Here is a 25121-nt window from a genome sequence, read left to right on the forward strand (position 1 = left end):
GATGGGATGTCATGCAATGCAACCTAATTTAAATGCAACTACCTAAATGAATGATGCATCCTGCAATTCTAATTTATTCACTCATATATAAAGCTTACATGTAGCTAAGTTGATTCACATTCTCAAGGAGTTATGTATATACATATAGATATATAGCCAACCCTTAAATAATAAAGCAAATTAGCAAATGAGATGGGGAAAGAAAACATTGTACAAACTTGCAAAACAATTAGTAAATTTCAAGCACAGATATATGTTGATGAGTTATTGAACCCTCATTGGATTTTGTGTTTACTCTCTAGTCACTCAGTGTTTATTGGGTTTATTCACTCTATTTTTCTTTTTATTCTTACTTTCTTACAACTTTGTTTTTCATCTAACCAATCAACAATTATAAAGTATAGTCATACCAAAAAGTCATGAGGTCTTAATTGAGGTTATAATGGGGCCAAGGTAAAGGTAAGGATTTTAGGGTCAAGTGAGCTAATGAGTGAATCCTTAATTAGACTAAGATCTCACCTAACATACATATTCAGCAAGATAAAACTTCTTACCTATTTTCCCATATTTCCCACTTATTGTTACATGCTCATGTTTCACTTTTTTATTTTTATTTTTTATTTTTTTTATCCCATGTGCATTGTTTTCATTGGGAAATTTCTTTTTGTATCCCCTTTTATTTCAAAGCTGAAATTATTTTTATTTTTATTTTTTAAACTGAAAATGGTAATTGAATTACTTTGATTTTCTCATGAGCATGCTTCCCAAATTTATTTTTTTTATTTCCTTTTGATCTTCCAAACCCTTTATTTCTATCACTCATGTTCCCACAAGGTTTTCCACTTTTAACTCTATTTATGATTTTCTATCTTAAGCTAACCAAGGATTCACTTGGGGTTTTCTTTTGTTTTTCTGCTTAAGGCTAATAATTTGGCTAAATAGAATAAAGGGGTTTTAAAAGGCTCAAGGGGGTTAACAAGGGTGATGTAAAAAGGTAGGCTAATTTGGGGTAAGTGAGCTAAAATCAAATAATGGCCTCAATCATTCTCTTGGTATGTATCTATTCTATGTTCTATAATTGGACATATAGATTAAAGCAAAGGAAAGAACATCAGAATAAAAAGAAATGTAACACACAGAAATAAAATTATGGTTTGAATGCAACCATACAATTTAAGCTCAAGACTCCCAGGCTATGTGTTCTCTAACTCAAGCATCATATATCATTTATATATTGTATGCAGGTTTAGTTAAAATTTCCCATTATTCTCATAAAAAAATTATTTAGGGTAGCTTTTAAAGTTATAATGTTCCTCCTTGATGAAATGCTGTTAGCTTAACTACATCATGTAATGCTATATATAAGGTTTATGGATTTAAATCTGATATGTTCAATTTCCTAGCTTACTTCCTTTTTATATTTTTCTATTTAAACTATACTATCTTATGCTAAAAAGGGTAAACTATACTAATTAATCCACTAATAAATCAGAATTGCAAACTAAACTAAATAACTAAAATAACTTAAATGGCTAAAATATAAACTGAAGATGCAGAATACAGAAAATAGAGTAAAAATACATAAAAACAATGTATACGTACTCAGAAAATAACAGTAAAAAGAAAAATTCAGAAAAATATCCAAAATAAAAAGAAAAAGTATGTAGTGGTTCACCAAAATAAACGCCAGAGATGGCGACCTCCCCACACTTAAAATGAAGCATCGTCCCCGATGCTCTGTCAAGCCGGGTGTAAAGGGGTGTCATCACTGGTAGGGATGGCAGCTGGAGTCTCAGTGGTGGTGGGCTGGGAGTCTGGCTGCTGTAGAGGTGGGACTGACTGGAGTGGGATCTTCGGATCGGCAACCTCTATCTGGGGCATAACCTCCTGATGCGGGGCAGCCTGCTCTGTGGCTGCCTGCTGATGAATCTCCTCCTGGAAATGAGTCTCCTCCTCGTGCTCATCCTCCTCCTCCTCTGATGGCTCTGATGGAGTGTCGGGCTCGGAGGGGATGTCGGCGCCCTGTCTGATCATCAGCTTCAGATGGGAATAGCGTCGCCTGCTGCGGCGCTCCAATCTCTCATATCGGTGCCGGTTACGGCGCTCCATCTGATCAAGCTGTCGGAATAGGCGGTGCACGAGGCGGTATACGGGCTCAGAGGCAGGTGGAGGTGCAGTAGTAGTGGCAGGAGTAGCAGTGGCAGCTGTGGAAGAAGAGGGTCCAGCAGACGGTAGGGCTGTCTCATCAGTAGCAGTGAAGGGTGGTGGTCTGTAGCCCAAAGCTAGGAAGTTCCTACTGTGAGGAATGATCTTCCTGCAATCCGCCGCTGGTGGTCTCTCATCGGCGTCCTCCCATGGCACGTCAACCCGACGGCCAAGCTATGTAACCAGATATGGAAAAGGGAGGGTGCCTCGGACGTGGACCCTGGCCATATAGTGCCGAATGAAACGAGGCAAGTACAGGTCCTTACCCTCCAGCACACACCAGAGGAGGGTAAGCATGGCAACCGGGATCTCATTCTCATGAGTGCTCGGCATCACATAGTTGCTCAATATCTGATGCCATAGCCGAGCTTCATCATTCAAGTATACTCTCTTGATCCCTCGAGGCATGGTAGTGTCCTGACCCATCTCCCAAGGAACTGTTGGGTCGAGAGCTATCCGTGCCTTTATGGCATCCCAGTCAAACTGCATCTGACTCATGTCCTCCTCAGCCTTTGAAAAACCATCAGGCTGATCGGATTTGGCTGGGAGCTGGAGGATATCCTCTAAGGCATCTTCAGTGACTAGAATTTGCTTTCCCCTCAGGTTTACTGCATCAAGGGTAGTAAGGTAGTAGTTGCAATAGAATTCCCGGACCCAAGATGCATTGACCTCTGTAAGTGTTCTTTCCAGAAAGAACCAGCACCTTTGTTTGATTTGCTCAGTGGTGTACTGCTGGAGGGCTTCTGGAATTTTCAAAGTTCATTCGAGGTATAGATTTCTGGAGTTTGCAAAAGTCGGGTACTTCAGTTCACAGTACCGGTTTGCAAATTTAATATGATCAGTCGAAGGGAGCAGCTGGTCAGCTTTTTCCTGCTGTGTGAAGTTCTTCTCCCGCCATGAAGAATCGTGCATTAGAGCAATGATGGACTGGGAGGAAGCTCCTCTCTTGCGCTTGCCAGTAGCCTTGCCTTTGCCTTTCCTTTGGGAGGCAGACATCCTGAAAAATAGAAAACCAGGATATGGGTAAAATAGGAAAGCAAGTAGGCAATTGAAAAAAATGAAACTCAAAGCGCTAAGGGAGAAATAAAAGAAGGAAAATGAGTAATTGAAATGTGACTGAATGAATGTTAAATGGAAAGAAAAAAAATCAATATGCCATAGTGAGAAAGTTAGAGGAAAGTGAAAAGAACCAGAAAAGAGATCAAAAGGGTTAGTACGGTTAGGATTTGAAAAAGAAATTAGTAAATTAAAATCAGTGAGTTGGTAAAGTGCGGGTTAAAGTAAGTGGCATAGAAAAAATTCCATATAACAGTGATTCACAGGTAAGAATAGAAGTACTCATAATTGAACAAGCAGTTTATGAACCAGGAAATCAAAAAGGAGAAGAAAGTCTGCCATAGCATTCATGAAATGGTATGGGTAAAGCAGAGTGAAACAGATTTCAGAAATGCCAAACCAAAACATGAATGAAAAAAAATTTTCAAAAAAATTTGGGCAGCATTCCGGCGAAAATTGGATTGTCCCGGAAAATAAATAGCAATCATATCAGTTTATATGAATTAAAAAAAATCAAGCTGCATGTACATAGATATAAAATAAACATAAAAATGCAATGTAAACAGCAGCGATATACAAGAAAGCAGCATATGAATCAAGAATATAGCAGCAGCAGAATTGCACATAGGATAAAACAGAAGTAAGAACAGTGCAAGTAAACAGACCTATATCCACTAACCACAGCCTAAGCTACCTAACAACCTAAAAATCCACTACAACATGCAAGTCTAGCTATCCTAATTATGAACAGAAATGGAAAAAAATGACAGAAAAATGACGAACGGATAAAAATGGTTGCGTGTTGCGGAACCTGGTAAGCGGAAGGGGTGGAACAGGGAAGAAGTGGCTGCGGTGGCGTCCGGCGCGGTGGTGGTGCACGGCGACGCGGTGGCGGCTGAGGGGGTAGTGGTGGCTAGGGTTTGGGTTGGTGATAGAAGAAGGGGGCACGGTTGGGTGGCGGAGAGAGAGGCTGCGCGGTGGTGGGCGGCGCTCGCGGTGGCAGTGGCGGAGAGGGAAGGGGAAGAGGAAAAAGAAGGAAGAAGAGAGAAGGGGAGGGGGGATGGGTGTAGGGCGGCGGCGTACGGGGTGGCGACGGCGTACGGGTGGTCGGCGGTGGCGGCGGGGTGGTGTTTGGAGGGAGAGGGAGTGGAGAGGGAGAAGAGGATTGGGGGTGGGGGGCCTGCGCGAATGATAGGGTTCGCGTGGCTGGGAGGTTATGCTTTCGAATCCACGCGGCCGCGTGGGGCACGCGGTCGCGTGGTTGGGGTGAAAATGGGAGTGACGCGATCGCGTGGGGTGCGCGATCGCATGAGAGAGGGGGGAAAGAAGGTTGACGCGATCGCGTGGGTCTCGCGATCGCGTCGCTGGAATTTGTGCTGAACGCACGACTCCAGCGCCGTTTCAGCACAACTCTCTGTCTCCTTTTGGGGTGATGTACAATCCATGCGACGCGATCGCGTCGCTCACGCGGTCGCGTGGGATTGGTATTGGGTAAATGATGCGATCGCATGGGGCATGCGATCGCGTGGACCAATTTGTGCGAAGCGCACAAGGGCCGCACGATTCCAGCCTAACTTTCTGTTTGTTGGATCCTTATGCCGATATATATCACACGCGGCTGCGTGGGTCACGCGGTCGCATGAGTGGTGTTTTTTCGCGATATGACGCGATCGCATAGGGTATGCGGTCGCATTGTGCAACCTCCCTTTTTTTTATGCATGAAAAAAACGTAGAATGCAATGACTATCATGAATGCTTATGCAGGATTCCAGGTTTAATAGATTAAAATGAAGAAGGAAAAAGGAAAGCAATTAACAAGAAATAAATTGAAAAAGAAGCGACCATACCATGGTGGGTTGTCTCCCACCTAGCACTTTTAGTTAAAGTCCTTAAGTTGGACAGTGGAGGAGTATCCTGTTATGGTGGTTTATGTTTAAATTTGTCCAAAAATTCCACCAGTGCTTGGAATGCCAATAGCCTCCGGGGTCCCAAACTAGGCATGTGAAGCTTCTGAGCAGCTTTAAAGATATTGTTCAGCTCCCGGGACGACAAATGTCAGAATAAACTCCAGGATTCCAAGCCTTGCTTTTAAATCCGCCTCCGTCCCGATCTACATGTCTCCATCCGGGCGGTTTAAAAGGTAGAATCTCACCGTGGTGACCAAACGTTCTCCGTGATCCATGCAATTGAGCATGATACCAATCCGTGTACTTCGAGGTGAAGCGTGAAACCTTATTGAACCTTGTGCACCAGCTCTGAGTACGAGCCATTTCCCTCTTACTCTTAAAGCCGCAGAGAGCTCTAAGCTGGCCATCTATTTCAAGTAAACCATATTCAAGTGAATAAGTAAAATTGTAAGTTAAGGACTGTACCCACTTGAAGCTTGTATTAGGTGGTAGTGGCCTTGGGATAGGTGTTTCTGGTGGTTCTGTAAGTTTTACTCCCTTATGCTCTTCTGTGAATTCCTCCACATCCTTGCAAGAGTCCTCAATTGTATCCGTGTCCAAGTCAAATTCTTCTGTGTCTTCCTCGTCACTCGAGTCATAGATTGGAGGTTGGGAGAAATCTACCTTTGCATCATTTTCGTATTCACTTGGGGAAGATTCTTCGATTTCAAGGAATTCACTTGCAGATACAAGTTCATTACAGAGAGAACAGGACTCGTGATCATCATCATCAAGAAAAATTGCTTCTTGGATTACTCTGTCTGATTCTTCGTAAACGACTTGCCTTGGAGATTGTACTATATCCTCCTTAGCATATATTGTGATATCTTGGACGGAGTTTTCCTCAATTCTGGATTCTCAAGGAAGTTCAGCATCGCCTAGATCTTCAACCAACTCTTCTTCTTGAACAATGACAGCTTCTTCTAATTGTTCTAGTACAAATTAATTTCTGCCTTGTCCACTGGAGTCTCTAGTATTTCCTTCATGCTACGCTCTTCATCGGGTTGTCCACATGGAACTGTGGTTGATCCTTGTATATTTGAGCGTTTAGTGGCCCATTGGATTAGAGCGTGCTCCAGTTGTTGAATGGTTGCTTGAAATTTAGTTATTGTTTCTTTTAGGCGATCCTCTGCTTCGTGGTTTGCGGGACTTAGACATGATACATAGGGAAGTAGTGATGATTGGGAACGATTGGATTGGTATTGGGGTAAGGAAGGATCATATGATGGCGAATGGTGAAGAGAAGCTTGTGAGTGTGGTGGTTCGGGGTTATGTTGAAAGGACGGTTCATATGCACGGGGTGGGGCTTGTTGGTAGTTACAAGGTTGTCCACCATGTCTTTCAGCTGGGTATGCACGGTAGAATGGTCTTTGTCCAGGATATCTCGGAGGGTGTTGCTGCCAAAAGGGTTGATTAGATCCTCTTGGTTCCATCCATCCTTGATTGGTCTGACCTTGGTGCACATTCCTGCTGTAACTTCTATTTCCTTTAACAATATTAGAACCAAACTCAAAGCGAGAGGGGTGAGAGTTCATAGTAGCAAATAAAGATAAAAAGGAAAAACGAAAATAAATAAACAAGCAAAAGAAAAATATTTACAATAACCAATAATAAGGCACACGTTAGCAGTTCCCCGGCAATGGCGCCATTTTGACGTTAAGATTTTTGCCAGTAAAGAATGTCATAAAAACAGTCGCGTTGTAGATATAGTCTCTAAACCGACAAAAATCCCTTCGTACAAATGTTTTGGGTGTCACAAGTAACAAACCCCTTTAGAAATTGTTAACCGAGTATTCAAACCTCGGGTCGTCTTCTCAAGGAACTGCGAGGAAGTATGTTCTTATTATTGGTTACAAGGGTTGTAATCGGGGTTTAGAAGGTGAGAAGCAAGTGAGTTAAAAGACAAGTAAAGTAAATGGCAATTAAAATAAATAAATAACTGTGAAACAATTTTTGGCAAGATAAGGGAATTTAGAGGTCCAACTTAGTTATCTCTCTCAACTATAATAAAAGTTGAATCTAAACTCCACTTGGTCAACCTTTACCAGGGCAAAGGAAAGTCAAGGGACTAATTAAATTGACCTTTGAATCCTAATTATTTCCTAAGAAAAGGTTGGGATTATTTAGGTTCAGCTCAATTAGCAAGATAATGATTATTAATTATGTTGAGTTCAACAAATGTTGAATTACTAAATTCTTAATCAGAACCAAAAGGGGAAAAGATAAAATTGCTGGAATAATAAAAATATTCTCAAATTGTGAACAATGATAACCATAAATTAACAAGAGCAATAATAAACTGAAAATGCCTCAATACCATTAATTTAAATAATTATCTGTAACATGGAATAATTCATAAATTAAATTATAAAAGTAAATGATCAATTCAATTGCTGGAATAAATAATTATAGAACTAAAATAAAAGAACATTTAAAAACCTGGATCCAGAGTTACTCTTGAAACAAGAAGAAATCCTAAATCCTAATTTCTAAAAACACTACCTAAATCCTAAAGGGAGAGAGAGAACCTCTCTCCAAACTAGATCTAAATCATGGAAAGTGAATTATGAGAGCCTTCTTGAATGGATGCATTCCCTCACTTCATAACCTCTGGTCTATGCTTTCTGGACTTGGATTTGGGCCAAAAAGGGCTTTAGAACTCGCTGGGGTGTGTTCTGTAATTTTCTGGTGCGTGGCCTCTGTCACGCGTTCGCGTGGGTCACGCGGTCGCGTCATTCGGAGCTTTTCCTTGCCACGCGGTCGCGTCAGTCATGCGACCGCGTCATGTGCGTTCTGCTTAAGGCGCACGGTTGCGTCAGTCATGCGGCCGCGTCGCTGCTGATTCGTGCTTGGCACGCGATCGCATCGTCCATGCGATCGCGTGGATGCCAGTTTCCTTAAAGCTCCATTTTGCTTTCTCCTTTTCTTTTAGTATGTTTCCTTTTTCATCCTTTAAGTCATTCTGCCTTAGAAAATCTGAAACTGCTCAACACACTAATCACGGCATCGAATGGAAATAAAGGTAATTAAAATAATTAATTTTCAAAGCTTAGAAAACATGTTTTTCACAATATGACATAATAAGGAAAGGAAAGTAAAACCATGCAATTAATGTGAATAAGTAGGTGAAAGATTATATAAATCATTCAAATTAAGCACAAAAGAACTCATGAAATATGGGTTTATCAGTTACCTATGCAAAGAAAGTAGGATTTACAACTAAGATACGGACGACAACATATGACAAGATCACAAAGGCTCCGCTTAACCAAGCTATACATTGTAATCACGACAAGTACCGCGAGTCTCGTGTCAAAGCACCAACGCAGAAGAATACGATTTCGGTTGCTGGGTGCAAGGCAAGGATATATCTCAAGTTTGATAAAGACATGCAAGACTGGGTTTTGTTCAAGGTTGACTTGACGCACTCACACCCCTGTTCAGCGAGAAAGGCAATGCACCATGAGTATAGGCAGCTGACCATGCATGCGAAGTGCGTGATCGAGGATAACGATGAGGCTGGGATTCGACCAAATAAGACATCCCTTGCTTTGGCAAATGAGGGTGGAGGCCCCTCTAACTTAGGATACTCAAAGAAGGATTTAAAAAACTATATAACAGCAAGGCTTCGAACCAGCAACGTGAATGTGGATGTCAGGGAGATGATGAACTACTTCATGAGAATGAAGGACACAAATCCGAACTTCTTTTACGCGGTGAAGTTGGACGAGGAGAGTAAACTTAAGAGTGTATTATGGGTGGATGCAAGATGCAGGGCGTCGTATGAATACTACGGAGACGTCATGTCAGTTGTTAGCACGTACTGTACAAACATGTATGAAGTAGTTCAATTATTGTTGGGCTGGTTATTTGTTTAAATTATATCTAATCATGTTTGGCATTTCTTATGTCTAGTTGGTTTTTTTGGTAGGCATGGATTACTGTTTGTGTCGTTCGTTGGGGTCAACCACCATGGCAAGTCAATCCTTCTCAGTTGTGCTTTGCTTGGGAATGAGGAAATCCCAAGTTATGAGTGGGTCTTTAGCCAATGGGTGAAGTGCATGGGAACTACTCCACAGCGTATCATAACTGACCAATGTCGGTCCATTTTTCGTGCAATCAAAAATACTTTACTTGACACACGCCACCGATGGTGCATCAGGCATATTATGAAGAAGTTACCGTTCAAGCTTGGTGGTTACCACCGATACAAAGCTTTGTATGATGACCTAAATGACATTGTGTGAAACTCTCGGACTGAGGAGTCCTTTGAAGATAATTAGGCTGATTTTATAGATGACTACAACTTACGTAACAACACATGGCTGTCAGGTCTGTTACTGTACGATCACTTCACACGCTTTAATTGAGAATTTTTTGGATTCTTGATTTTTAGTATGTTAGTAACTGTGGATGACAATTATATGGATGTTCAGTATAGTATACATTAGGATGTTTAGTATACCAGTGATTGTGGAAGGTCGTTTCTTAGTTGTAGTAATATTTCTGGTGTAAGGTTTCTATGCTTAAACTGGGATTCTTTTTTTTTTTGTAGATCTGTATGATGACCGACGCATGTGGGTCCCGATATACTTCAAGGGTGAATTTTTGGCTGCCATTAGTAGTACACAAAGAAGTGAGAGCATGCACATATTCTATGGTGGATATTTACACAATAAGACTAGCTTGGTTCAATTTGTTCACGAATATGACAATGTTCTCGGGGTCAAGGAGCAGAGAGAATTGGATGATGATGCAACAAACTCGAGGGGGGTTATCCCTTGTGCAATTACCTCTCCTATGGAAAAAACAGTTTCAGCAAGAGTACACCACGAGCATATTATGGGATGTTCAAACTGAGTTTGTGAAGAAGGCTAATTGCAAAGTTTCTGTAGTTGATGAACATGGTCCATTGGTCTGCGTGAAGGTAGAAGAGGAGATACTAGTCAATGATACTATTCTATGTGTTCTGTATGACGTTCAGTATGACCCTTCCATACAGCAAGTTTGTTGTGAGTGCAATCTTTTCGAGAGTTTAGGTGTGTTGTGTTGTCACTGTCTTGAAGTTTTTTATTCGTATAAAGTGTATAAAGTTCCAACCTGTTATGTTCTCCCTCGATGGAGCAAGATGATAAAGCACAATCATACGTATGTCAAAAGTAGCCGTGATGTCAGTCGGTCGGATGAGAGTCATGTTGCATTCAAGGGACTATGTGCACACTTCTATAATGTTGCTCAAGAGTTCGTCGGTGACGATGACGAAACAGCATTGCTGCATGCTACTTTAGAAGAAACAAGGGCCAAGTTAAATGCGCACCGTGCCAAGAAGAGGTCTGAGAGCGTGTTTCAACCCGACACCAGCAATGGCTCACAGAGTTTGAACGTTGTCGGTGTTGATGACATCCATGCCCCATCGAAGGTCACCACAAAAGGCAGGCCAAAGGGTAAGAGGCTCAGCGCTGCCCTTGAGAAGTCCTTTAAGAATTCAATTCGGAGGAAACACAAGAATTCATCCCCGGTACAAGTTTGGGTTAACCTCAACTTTGTAGGTTTATTTGGTATAGTACTATTCTACATCATAACTGTTTTGCCTTTTTCTTTTTTTTTTTGCAGGTGGTTCATCTGCACGCTTCGCAAGATGTAAACCATGGTTCTGTTGTTGGCCGGAATGTTCCCGAACAAGGCGGTGGTTTTATGTCTTTGTTAAGCTCCTTCAACAAAAAGTAGGATTAGTTGAACAAGGTTGTGCTAGTGTTTATCTCTTCATATGTGTGTTTTAAGGGTTCATCTTAGTTTTAAGGTTTGTAGGCAGCTGTTGCAGAAGTCCATATGTTATTTATTCCAAGAACCTTTTTTCCATGTGAGAACAAACGACCTTGCTCTTTTAATTTTGCTTAGTCTTAATGCACAATGACTATAGTTCATGGTTATTATGTAATTTACGAGATAACTTAACCAAATTGTACTTGACTTGTACCTGCTTTACTGTATACTTTTCTGATACGTAGCCGGTTGTCCTATACATTGGCTTCACGATTTTTTTAATCAAATTAAGTGGATGTTCAATTCTGTATGTGATCGGATGTTCATTTTGCTCTTATAAGTCCAGATGTTATTTTATTCCAAGAACCCTTTTCCATGTGAGAACAAACGACTTTGCTCTTTTAATTTTGCTTAGACTTAATGCACAATGAGTATAGTTCATGGTTATTCTGTAATTTAACCAAATTGTACTTGACTTGTACCTGCGTTATTGAAGAGCAAGTTGCTAAGTACCTTGGACCAATCATAAAGCTGAATGCCAAATTATTTGGTAATGAGACTTGGGAGGATGAACCTCCATTGCTCATTAATGAACTAAACACCTTGGCTCAGCTGAAGATACCTCAAAAGAAACCGAATCCTGGAAGGTTCTTAATACCTTGCACCATTGGCACCATGACCTTTGAGAAGGTTCTGTGTGACCTGGGGTCAAGAGTAAACCTCATGCCACTCTTTGTAATGGAGAAACTAGAGAATCTTTGAGGTACAAGCTGCAAGAATCTCACTGGAGATGGCAGACAATTCAAGGAAACAGGCTTATGGACTTGTAGAGGATGTCTTAGTGAAGGTTGAAGGCCTTTACATCCTTGTTGACTTCATAATTTTGGACACTGGGAAGAATAAGGATGAATCCATCATCCTTGGCAGACCCTTCCTAGCCACAGCAAAAGCTGTGATTGATGTTGACAGAGGAGAATTGGTCCTTCAAGTGAATGAGGACTACCTTGTGTTTAAGGCTCCAAGATCTCCTTCTGTACACATGAAGAAGAAGCATGAAAAGTTTCTCTCAATACAGAGTCAAACAGAGCCCCTACATTCAAACTCTAAGTTTGGTGTTCGGAGGCCACAACCATGCTCTGATATTAAAGAAGCATTTATTGGGAGGCAACCCAATTTTTATTTATCTATGATAAATTTCCATTTTCCATTGTTATTTTATGTTTTCTTTAGGTTGATGATCATGTGGAGTCACAAAAACAACTGCAAAAATCAAAGCAAATTAAAAAATAGCATTAAAAATAGCACACCCTGGAGGAGGAGCTTACTGGCGTTTAAACGCCAGTAAGGGTAGCAGAATGGGCGTTAAACGCCCAGTCTGGCACCATTCTGGGCGTTTAATGATGCCAGGGCATCTAGGCCAGTTTTACTGACCTTTTCTTTACTGTTTTAGGGTAATTTCATGCATTTTCTTAGAGAATAAGGCAAGTTTTGGATGAAAATACACTCACACCTTGATTCAAGCAACTATTGTGAATTTTACATGATTTTATGAGGATTTTGCAAGAATTGAATGACAAATTGATGATGCATAATCTCATGACTTTGGCTAGAGCTTTGATGCACTTTATTTGCTTGATTTCAGGACAAAGGAAGCAAGGAAGAACCACTTAGTAGCCATGCTAACCTATTTAATGTGACCACTAACGTGGAATAGGAATGAGCTTGCAACGTTAATAAGAAAAGTGATCACCAATAACGCCTACGAAGCCATCATAAGCCCACGTTAATTGCCACGTTAACTAGGTTAACGTGGTAGTTAACGTGGAGATAAAGAGAGCTCCAGCTTTAGTGGTAAACATGAACACCACTAATGCTCCAAAATTTGGCAATGAGCTACGTTAAGAGTCATGTTAACTTAGTTAACGTGAACTCTAACGTGGAAGAGAGGAACAATGCCAACGTTAGTGACACTCACCTTTGTCACTAATGTTGGATCAAACTAGCATTGCCCACATTAGTAGTCACGTTAAGACCACTAACGTGAAAGTTAACGTGAAGCTAAGATTGATGAGCCAACGTTAGTGACACTCACCTTTGTCACTAACGTTGGAGATGACATTCACTACCACGTTAGTGGCCACGTTAACTTAGTTAACGTGAGCTCTAACGTGGAGAGTAGGGGCACTTGGAGCATTAGTGACAAAGGTAAGTGTCACTAACGCTCTCGAAGATGAGGCATACTCACGTTAAGAGCCACGTTAGTTACACTAACGTGAACTCTAACGTAGGGACAAGGGCCACAAGGCAACACTATTGGGAAATGTGAGTCCTAATAACGCTTGCGAAGGTTTATAAGGCAACGTTAGTGGTCACGTTAGTGCCACTAACGTTGGAGTTAACATGGGCTATATGGGGTTGGAACATTAGTGAAAAAGGTGATTGCCACTAACGTTCTCGAACCCACAATTTCACTTAACGTTAACATCACTAACGCCCATGCCTAACTCACACTTTTCTGCAAGCTGAGCCCACTAAAGATTGTAACTGCTTCAACTCAAGATCTAAGGCCCACATCCAGGACTTGGAGAACTTACTAGAAGATCAAGAAGAGTAGTATATATAGGAGTCGTTTTGAACTATAGAGAAGCTTGGCATTTTGGAGAACTACCCTCTGTATATTTACTTTTCTGCACTTTTAGCTAAGCATGTATTATTTTTTTACCATTTTCCATTTCTAGAGCTATGAACAACTAAACCCCTTTCATTGGGTTAGGGAGCTCTGTTGTAATTTGATGGATCAATTATAGTTTTCATTCTTCTTTTTCTTTCTTCTCTTTTGATTTACTAGAAAGCTTTCGATCTTAATTCAATTGGTTAGTTGTCTTGGAAAAGAAACTCTCCATAATTGGATCTCCTCTGAGCCTTGGAAAAAGGGATGAGGAGATCATGCTAGAAATGCTTTCTCATGTTGGACCAAATTGGGGTCTGGGCGGATATAGTGAGATGTAATCTTCCCAACACTTTGATTTGAAAATACATGTGGTATAATCAGTGACCACACTTCATCTCTTCCCATGAGCAATTAAATCAAGGAATTGGACAATTGTTCAAGCTTAGAGAGATTGGGTTGTCAAGGAATTGGAACCCAATCACCTAAGATTGCCAAGGAGATCAATAGATGCTTTGATTGAGGAAGAGATGAAAATGAATTTGATCCGGAGAATACAACATCTCCTGAGCCCAATGAATTTCCCATTTCTGATCTTACCCATTCTCTTTACTTTCTGCCATTTATTTCTATGCTCATTTTCCCAAATCTCCATCTAAGATTCTGCACTTTATTTTTTGCTATTTACTTTTCCGCCATTTAATTTTCTACAATTCTCAAACTACATTCTGTTTAGCTCAACTAGCATACTCTTCCAACTAAAGTTGCTTGACCAATCAATCCCTGTGGGATTCGACCTCACTCTATTGTGAGTTTTTACTTGACGATAATTCGGTATACTTGCCGAAGGGAAATTTGTTGAGAGACAAGTTTTCGTGCATCAAGTTTCTGGCGCCGTTGCCGGGGATTGATTTTGTATCAATAATGATTAAGTTGGAAGTTCACTAGATTGAGCATTTTTCTTTTGTTTGTTTACTTTCTTCAGTCGTTTACCTTTAGTTTGTTTAGTTTCGTCCTGATGAGCGGATAATTTGTACGCTTTTTGGCATTATTTTTAGTATGTTTTTAGTATGATTTAGTTAATTTTTAGTATATTTTTATTAGTTTTTAGTTAAAATTCACTTTTCTGGACTTTACTATGAGTTTGTGTGTTTTTCTGTGATTTCAGGTATTTTCTGGCTGAAATTGAGGGACCTGAGCAAAAATCTGATTCAGAGACTGAAAAGGACTGTAGATGCTGTTGGATTCTGACCTCCCTGCACTCGAAGTAGATTTTCTGGAGCTACAGAAACCCAATTGGCACGCTCTCAACGGCGTTGGAAAGTAGACATCCTGGGCTTTCCAGCAATATATAATAGTCCATACTTTGCTCAAGATTTGATGGCCCAAACCGGCGTTCCAAATCAGCTCAAAATTGCCCGGCGTTTAACGCCGGAACTGGCACAAGAATGGGAGTTAAACGCTCAAACTGGCACAAAAGCTGGCGTTTAACTCCAAGAAGAGTCTCTACACGAAAATGCTTCAATGCTCAGCCCAAGCACACACCAAGTGGGCCCGGAAGTGGATTTTTATGTCATTTACTCACCTTTGTAATTCTTAAGCTACTAGTTCCCTATAAATAGGACCTTTTACTATTGTATTTTTCATCGGGGTAGCTATCTTTAGTCTTATGCTATCTTAGATCATGGGGCTGGCCTCACGGCCATGCCTAGACCTTGTTCTTATGTATTTTCAACGGTGGAGTTTCTACACACCATTGATTAAGGTGTGGAGCTCTGTTGTACCTCGAGTATTAATGCAATTACTATTGTTCTTCTATTCAATTCAGCTTGTTCTTATTCCAAGATATTCATTCGTACCCAAGAACATGATGAATGTGATGATTATGTGACGCTCATCATCATTCTCACTTATGAACGCGTGACTGACAACCACTTCCGTTCTACAAGCAAACAAGGCTCTAATGTTTATATCTTGGATTCTTTAATCGGAATCTTCGTGGTATAAGCTAGAATTGATGGCGGCATTCAAGAGAATCCGGAAGGTCTAAACCTTGTCTGTGGTATTCTGAGTAGGATTCAATGATTGAATGACTGTGACGAGCTTCAAACTTGCGATTGTGGGGCGTTAGTGACAGACGCAAAAGAATCACTGGATTCTATTCCGACATGATCAAGAACCGACAGCTGAATAGCCGTGCCGTGACAGGGTGCGTTGAACATTTTCACTGAGAGGACGGGACTGTAGCCATTGACAATGGTGATGCCCAACATACAACTTGCCATGGAAAGGAGTAAGAAGGATTGGATGAAGACAGTAGGAAAGCAGAGAGACGGAAGGGACAAAGCATCTCCATTCACTTATCTGAAGTTCTCACCAATGAATTACATAAGTATCTCTATCTTTATCTTTAAGTTTTATTCATATATCATCCATAACCATTTGAGTCTGCCTGACTGAGATTTACAAGATGACCATAGCTTGCTTCATACCGACAATCTCCGTGGGATCAACCCTTACTCGCGTAAGGTTTATTACTTGGACGACCCAGTGCACTTGCTGCTTAGTTGTGCGAAGTTGTGTTTATGCCATGGTATTGAGCACCAAGTCTTTGGGGCCATTACTAGGGATTATTTGAGTTGTGAAAAGTAGTGATCACAATTTCGTGCACCACGTCCTCATCTCCTATACCCTCTCTGTTTTCTTTCTTTCTTTGTTATTATTTACAATTTTGCTCACTAACCCACTAACTGTTTGATAATTTGCACCACTCACACTAACAATCACTCTAACAAGAATAATCTCTTCATTTCATCTCTTGCTGTGTGCTTTGTTAGTTGTATGACAGGGAGAAGAGGGGGAGCTTCAACTTCCTTCGATTCAGAACCTGAAAGGACCCTCCGGAGACTAAGGAGGGAAGCAAGAGGGAAAGGAGTTATTGGTGCTGAGGAAGAGGAAGAGTATTTTGAAATAAACATGGATGAGAAATTGGAAAACAATCATGAAGGAGAAGCTCACAACCATGCTAGAGAAGGCCCTGCAAATCATGCTGGGCAAGAGATGAGAGTTCTAGGCTCTTACATTAATCCAAATCCAGGAAATTATGGAAGTAGCATCCAAAAGCCCACCATACATGCCAACAACTTTGAACTAAAACCCCAGCTCATCACCCTTGTTCAGAACAACTGCTCATTTGGAGGAAGTGCTCAAGATGACCCCAGTCAACATCTAACCACCTTCTTGAGAATATGTGACACTGTAAAGTCTAATGGAGTCCACCTGGATGTCTATAGGCTGTTTTTGTTCCCTTTTTCACTCAGGGATAAAGCATCCAAGTGGCTTGAATCCTTCCCAAAGGAGAGCTTAACAAATTGGAAAGAAGTGGTGAACAAGTTTTTGGCAAGATTCTACCCTCCTCAAAGAATTAACAGGCTGAGAGCTGAGGTGCAAATTTTCAGGCAACAAGATGGTGAGACTCTCTATGAGGCATGGGAGAGGTTCAAGGACTTAACAAGAAGATGCCCACCAGACATGTTTAATGAATGGGTTCAACTTCACATTTTCTATGAAGGTCTCTCTTGTGAATCAAAGAAGGCTGTAGACCATTCCTTAGGAGGCTCTCTAAACAAGAAGAAAACCATTGAAGAAGCCATAGATGTCATTGAGACAGCAGCTGAGCATGACTACTTCTATGCCTCTGAAAGAAGCAACACTCGAGGAGTAATGGAGCTGAACCACATGGATGCATTGCTAGCTCAAAATAAGACGATCACGAAGCAGCTAGCAGATCTTACCAAGATGGTGGAGGAAAACCAAGTTGCAGCAGTCATCACTTCATCACCAGCTCAAGAAAGAGTGAATATAGGAGAAGAAGGTGACTGGGAACAAGCCAACTATGTTGGAAACTCATCTAGACAAATCCATGATCCATACTCCAAAACTTACAACTCTTGATGGAGAAATCACGCTAACTTTGGATGGGGAAATCAACAAGACCAAGACCAAGACCAGAGACGCCACAACCACAATTCCAATAACAATGCAACTCACCAATATACCTCACAAAGATCCTATCAACACTCACCTAACCACCCTTCTCAACCACCTAATCTCAATCCATCATCACTAACCGAGGATAGACTTTCAAAGATTGAGACTCTACTTGAAGATATATGTAGAGAAGTCCAAGACAATAAGGTGTTTAAGGAAGAAGTGCGAGCCAATATCAAAAACCAAGGGAAAAACATCAAGAGACTGGAGTCCCAAGTAGGGTATCTATCTCAACAAATTCCCAAACCCACTGATGGATTTCCCAGCGACATAGAGAAGAATCCAAGAGGAGAAACAAAGAAAGTAAGGTGGGAAGAATGTAAGATGATCACTACAAGTGATGAGAGGAGTATGGAGGAAGTAGAACACCTCCAAGACAGTCCAAAGGGAAACCATGAAGAAAGAAACCATGCACCCCAACTCACACTCAAGGAAGAGCTGAAGAAAAAGGAGATACTGAACCCATATGCACCCTTTTCCCAAAGGCTTAAGGGTGGTGTAGCAGGGAGAATGTATTAAAGGTTCCTCGACATGTTTGCATCTCTTGATGTAAATATACCATTCATTAATGCCCTCTTACATCAAGTATATAAAGGAGCTACTAGCCAGAAAGAGTTCATTGAAGGGTGGACAAACAATAAAGATGAACAGGGATTGCAGTGCTCTCATTCAAACAGAGCCACCCACAAAGAAGAAGGATCCAGGGAGTTTCCACATTCCCTGTGCTATAGGAGAAATAATGATTGATAAGGGACTTTGTGACCTGGGAGCAAGTATCAATCTAATGCCTCTATCCCTCATGAAAAATCTTCAAATCAATGAGTTAACACCCACAGATGTAATCATCAAATTGGCTGACAAAACTCAAAAACAGGCAATAGGAGTGGTTGAGAATGTGTTAGTGAAGGTTGGGAACTACTTCCTCCCCACAGACTTTGTCACCTGGAAATGGATGAGAATCCTATTCACCCCCATCATTCTGGGAAGGCCATTCTTAGCCACAACCAGAGCACTTATAGATGTGGAGCGAGGAGAGCTAGTACTGAGAATACATGATGAACAGCTCACCTTCAATGTTTTCAAACTCTCACAAGAAGCAAATCATGATAACAAAGAGCTGAAGGAAGAGTCAAACAAGGGAGTTCAAGCACTACCCCTAAGAACTCCTGTGGTTAAAAACCAATGTGATCAGAAAGAACATCAACCAAGTGCAATCCAAAAGGAACCAGACCCACCAGGGTCGTATGAGACAAGCAACAAAACTTCCATCAAAGGGAAAACCACAAGTAGCAAAGCGACATCAAAGGACACAAGAAAAAAGGTCCCAAGGGGATGGAAAAATAAGAAAATCCCTACAGAAGGTTTCTCTCCAGGAGATGAAGTGGTATCTGCCTACTTCCCACCTATACCACCTCATCTCCCAACCATTCCATCTCAGCTGCCTCCAGTATACACCATCAATAAAATCTTATCTCTGGAACATGTGGAACTTCTCAACAAAGCCAATGGAAACATGTTCACTGCAAGGGGGGAAGATTTTAAGCACTACCAACCACCTTGACAAGGACCAAACGTCAAGCTAATGACACTAAAGAAGCGCTTCATGGGAGGCAACCCATGTTCTACACCCTCTCTCTTTAATCTCTAATAGTAGTAATAAAGCAAAGTTCATGGATTCTAAATCAACTTCGACAAACAATATGAGCATCCCTACATGCAACATATAGTACATGATAAGTTTGGTGTTCAAGGCACACCAAGAGGGCTTGAACACACTCAATAGTATAAGACCCCTTTCAAATCTTGTTGCACCATATGATCACAAACAAGTTTAGTGTTACCTACGTTGCATGCATGGGTACTTGAATGGTCGATTGATTTGTATCCATGAAAAGCATTTAGTTGTTTAGATATTTCAAAAACAAAAGAAAAAGATTTTTTTAGTAGTTAGTTCACACCTTAATCTTTCCCACCAACAATTTCAATTAACCGTTTGCATTCCTTTTGTCTTGTATAGGAAATCAAAAAAGGTATTGATGGTACTTGATAGGACAATCAAGGAAGGGAGATTCGGCCACTATGCCAAGGAACTTATACACTTGTCTCCAAGGGGAGTATCTTGGAAAGTGTTGCCATGCAACATTGGAAAGTGGATAGCCTTGGAGACCGAACCAAGAATCTCATAAAAGAGGTGATCCTTGTGCTCATCCAAGGTTAAGCCCCAGCCGTCCATCACAAAACAACACTATCAATCCACACCTTTCAAACACCCACCATTCTTCTATATAAATGATCCTCATTCTACACCCTCTCCGTACACTTCTTGTTCTCATTCATCTCCCTTCCCTCTTTCGAACACACACATTTCATCATTCACCAAAATTTTTATACACACCCTCCTAGCCATCTTGTGAGTAACAAACACATCAACCATCACTCATGGCTTCATCCAGCTCTAAAAGAAGAAGAGGGAAGGAGCCCATGGAGCAGCCTCCTTCCGATGCTGGGAGATTCAAGACCGCCTTCTATGAGCTTCAATATGAATGGATCAAAAACAAGAAAATCTTACCAGAATTGACATTCCAGTTCGATAAGGATGAGTGCCCTAGGGTCAGGGAGAAGATTACTGATAAACCCCATTTGTAGGGTTTATCTTGTATTGATTTTAGGGGATTTTATAACCTTTTACCCACATTTATTCAATAAAATAGCATGGTTTTATAACTTCTCCCATAATTGTGCTTAAGAGTGAAAACATGCTTTTTAGGTCTTAAAATAGCTAAATGTAATTTATCTTGATTCCATTAGATGCCTTGATATGTTTGTTAAGTGATTTAAGGTTTAGGAGGCAAAGATTGGATCAAGGGAATGAAGAAAGAAAGCATGAAAAGTTGGAGAACTCATGAAGAAATGAAAGAACCGGAAAGCTGTCAAGCTGACCTCTTCGCACTTAAATGACCATAACTTGAGCTACAGAGGTCCAAATGATGCAGTTCTAGTTGGGTTGGAAAGCTAACATTCGGGGCTTCGAAACGATATAAGATTTGCCATAGTTGCATTGCGCATAGAGGCGCGCACGCGCATGGTACGCGGACGCGCCGATGGTGGCACATGACCCACTTAATGCAACACGTGGCCAGCGATTTTAGAAGCCTTGTGGGCCCAATCCAACTCATTTCTGATGCTATTTAAGCCAAGGATTGAAGGGGGAATGAACATACTTTACATACTTTTGATCATTAGTCATAGTTTAATTTTAGAAGTAGTTAAAACTAGTTTTTAGAGAGAGAAGCTCTCACTTCTCTCTAGAATTAGGATTAGGAATTAGGGTTAGATTAGGATCTTAAAGTTCTAGGTTTAATTCAAGTCTCCTTCTACTTCTACCTCCAATTGGTGATTGCTACACTTTGGTTCTTCTCTCTATCCCTATTCTCTTGTTGTAATTTCTCTTATTTTGTTTTTAGGTTTTGTAATTGAGATACTCTTGTTCTCTTTATTTTCTTTCAATAATGCAATTTGAGGTAATTCATGATAATTGTGATTTCCTTGATTGTTGTTGTTAATTCTTTGCATTCAATTGTAGTTAGAATTCATTCTTGTTGTGATTGACTATACTTTTCTTTTGTGCCTTCCAAGTGTTTGATTAAATGCTTGGAAGAATGTTAGACTAGAATTTTATGTTCTTGGCTTGAGAAGGTAACTTAGGATTTCTTGAGTCACTAGTGTCCAATTGATTGATAGTTGATAGCCATTAACTCTAGCCTTCTGATGAGCGGATGATTTGTATACTTTTTGGCATTGTTTTTAGTATGTTTTTGATATGATCTAGTTAGTTTTTAGTATATTTCTATTAGTTTTTAGTTAAAATTCACTTTTCTGGACTTTACTATGAGTTTGTGTGTTTTTCTGTGATTTCAGGTATTTTCTGGCTGAAATTGAGGGACCTGAGCAAAAATCTGATCCAGAGACCAAAAAGGACTACAGATGCTGTTGGATTCTGACCTCCCTGCACTCGAAGCGAATTTTCTTGAGCTACAGAAGCCCAATTGGCGCGCTCTCAACGGCGTTGGAAAGTAGACATCCTGGGCTTTCCAGCAATATATGATAGTTCATACTTTGCCCAAGATTTGATGGCCCAAACCGGCGTTCAAAGTCACCTCAAGAAATCCCAGCGTTAAACGCTGGAACTGGCACCCAAATGGGAGTTAAACGCCCAAACTGGCACCAAGGCTGGCGTTTAACTCCAAGAAGAGTCTCTACACGAAATTTGCTTCATTGCTCAGCCCAAGCACACACCAAGTGGGCCCGGAAGAGGATTTTTATGTCATTTACTCATTTCTGTACACCTTAGGCTACTAGTTTCTTATAAGTAAGACCTGTTGCTATTGTATTAGAAATCTTTGGATTATTTTTGATCCTTTGATCACTTTAGGGAGGCTGGCCTCACGGCCATGCCTAGACCTTGTTCTTATGTATTTTCAACGGTGGAGTTTCTACACACCATAGATTAAGGTGTGGAGCTCTGCTGTACCTCGAGTATTAATGCAATTACTATAGTTCTTCTATTCAATTCCGCTTGTTCTTTTACCAAGATATCACTTGTTCTTCAACTTGATGAAGGTGATGATTGACACTCATCATCATTCTCACCTATGAACAAGGTGACTGACAACCACTCTTGTTCTACAAGCATTTGAGGCTTAGTGAATATCTCTTGGATTCCGGATTGCACGATGCATGGTTGATCGCCTGACAACCGAGTGCTCGCCTGACAAACGAGCCAGCCATTCCGTGAGATCAGAGTCTTCGTGGTATAGGCAAGAACTGATGGCAGCATTCAAGAGAATCCGGAAGGTCTAACCTTGTCTGTGGTATTCTGAGTAGGATTCAATGATTGAATGACTGTGACGTGCTTCAAACCTGTAACCTACTGGGCGTTAGTGACAGACGCAAAAGAGTTATTCTATTCCGGTAGGGGAGGGAACCAAACCGGTGATTGGCAGCACTGTGACAGAGTGTGTGCATTAGCTTTCACTGCGCGGATGGGAGGTAGCTGCTGACAACAGTGAAACCTTACACGAGCTTGCCATGGGAAGGAGTAAGAAAGGATTGGATGAAGACATTAGGAAAGCAGAGAGACGGAAGGGAAAGCATCTTCATACACTTGTCTGAAGCTCTTACACCAATGATATACATAAGTATCTCTATCTTTATCTTTATGTTATTTTCGTTCATCACCATATACATCTGAGTTTGCCTGACTAAGATTTACAAGATGACCATAGCTTGCTTCAATACTAACAATCTCCGTGGGATCGACCCTTACTCACGTAAGGTTTATTACTTGGACGACCCAGTGCACTTGCTGGTTAGTTGTGCGAAGTTGTGTAATGCCATGGTATTGAGCCACCAAGTTCTTGGAGCCATTACCGGGGATTATTTGAGTTGTGAAAAAAAAGTATTGTTCACAATTTCGCACACCAAGTTTTTGGCGCCGTTGCCGGGGATTGTTCAAGTTTTGAGCAAGCTTTTGGTAACATCAGTGCCAAGATCCGGCAACAACATCAAGTTTTTGGTGTTATTGCCCGGGATTGTTTAGGCTGGACAACTGACGGTTCATCTTGTTGCTTAGATTAGGTATTATTTTTTTTTGAAATTCTTGAAGATGAATTCTAGAGTTTCATGATGATTTGTTGAAATCTGGCTGGCTGAGAAGCCATGTCTAATCTCATTGGACCGAGGTTTCAACTTATCACCACAAGAACTTGTTGATTTCTTATCAATCTTGCTTTTGGAGCAGTGATTTGCTAAGGCTTGGCTGGCCTCTGGTCATGTCTAGTGTTTTGGACCGAAGCTTTCTTTGAAAGCTTGGCTGGCTGTAAAGCCATGTCTAATTCCTGGACCGGAGTCTTAGACTAGCATTGCACTGATTCCTGGAATTCTCATTAAGAATTTTGATGCCTTTTCCCACTTAATTTTCGAAAAACACAAAAAAATTTTACAAAATCATAAAAAGACCAAAAATATTTGATGTTTCTTGCTTAAGTTTAGTGTCTCATCCTAAGTTTGGTGTCAAATGCATGTTTTTGTTATAATTTTCGAATCCATGCATATATTTCTTTGTTTTGATCTTTGAATTCTATTGACTTGAAGTATTTTGTGTGTCTCATATAGTGTCAGTAGTATACAAACTGCTAAGTTTGGTGTCTTGCATGCATTGTTAATTGATTCCTTTTGCATTTTGATTATTAAAAAATCCAAAAATATTTTTAATTGGTGTCTTTTCAAGTCAATGATACAAAGAATTGAAGATTCAGAACATACTGCAGAGGAATTATACAGAAAAAGCTGAGCATTCAAAAATGCCCAGTGAAGAAGGCAGACTGGCGTTTAAACGCCAGCCAGGGCACCTGGTTGGGCGTTTAACGCCCAAAGAGGTAGCATTTTGGGCGTTAAACGCCAGAATGTATACCATTCTGGGCGTTTAACGCCAGGATGGTGCTAGGGGGAAGATTTTGTTTTCAAATCAATTTTTTTTTAGTTTTTCAAAATCAAATCTTTTTCAAATCAAATCTTTTCAATCAAATGTTTTCAAAATCAATTTCTTTCCTTTTTAAAAGATACTTACTAACAATTAATGATTTGATTGAACATCTCAAAATTGTTGCCTTTTCTGTTGAGAAAGGTTTTATGTTTGAATCATATCTTTTCTTGTTAGGAAAGTTATTAATTTTTAAAGATCAAATCTTTTTCAAATTGTTTTCAAATTATATCTTTAAAATTGTTTTCAAATCATATCTTCTCAATCTCATCTCTTTGACCATAACTTTTCAATCATATCTTCTTAACCACATCTTTTTCAAAATAGTTTTCAATCAAATCTTTTTAATTTCTAATTTCAAAATCTTTTTCAAAAATCACTTGATTTCTTTTTCACTTTTAATTTTCGAAAATTATCAATCAAATTTTCAAAATGTTTTCAAAATCTTTTAAATGAATTTTCGAAAATTCTCTTCCCTCCTTCCCACATCCTTCTATTTATGGAGTACCACTCCTTTTGAATACACAATTTGAACCTTATCTAACTAAAGTTCGAATTCTTCTTCTCCTTCTTCTTTCTATTTCTCTTTTCCTCTGACATTTCAAGGAATCTCTATACTGTGACATAGAGGATTCCACATTTTTTTTTTCTCTTCTCTTTCATATGAGCAGGAGCAGAGACAAAGGCATTCTTGTTGAAGCTGATCCTGAACCTGAAAGGACCTTGAAGAGAAAGCTAAGAGAAGCCAAGGCACAACTCTCTTTAGAGGACCTGACCGAATTCTTCAAGGAAGAAGAACACATGGCAGCCGAAAACAACAACAATGCCAACAATGCAAGGAAGGTGCTGGGTGACTTTACTGCACCTACTCCTGATTTCTATGGGAGAAGCA

At 40.4% G+C, this 25121-nt stretch overlaps 1 protein-coding gene and 1 non-coding gene across 2 annotated transcripts; one reads left to right on the forward strand and one right to left on the reverse strand.

The window, feature by feature from the left end:
* The first annotated feature begins 8383 nt into the window (after positions 1–8383).
* Positions 8384–10934, forward strand: LOC130933956 (protein FAR1-RELATED SEQUENCE 5-like). Its single transcript, XM_057863548.1, has 5 exons — positions 8384–9027; positions 9139–9287; positions 9763–9932; positions 10021–10725; positions 10821–10934. The coding sequence occupies exons 1-5, from the start codon at positions 8384–8386 to the stop codon at positions 10932–10934; spliced, it is 1782 nt and encodes a 593-aa protein (XP_057719531.1).
* A 6133-nt stretch (positions 10935–17067) lies between these two features.
* Positions 17068–17175, reverse strand: LOC130937267 (small nucleolar RNA R71). The gene has a single exon (XR_009068491.1). It is a non-coding gene; the product is annotated as a small nucleolar RNA R71 (small nucleolar RNA).
* Between the last annotated feature and the right edge of the window lie 7946 nt (positions 17176–25121).

This window comes from Arachis stenosperma, chromosome 6 (genome assembly GCF_014773155.1).
Source record: "Arachis stenosperma cultivar V10309 chromosome 6, arast.V10309.gnm1.PFL2, whole genome shotgun sequence".
NCBI lineage: Eukaryota > Viridiplantae > Streptophyta > Magnoliopsida > Fabales > Fabaceae > Arachis > Arachis stenosperma.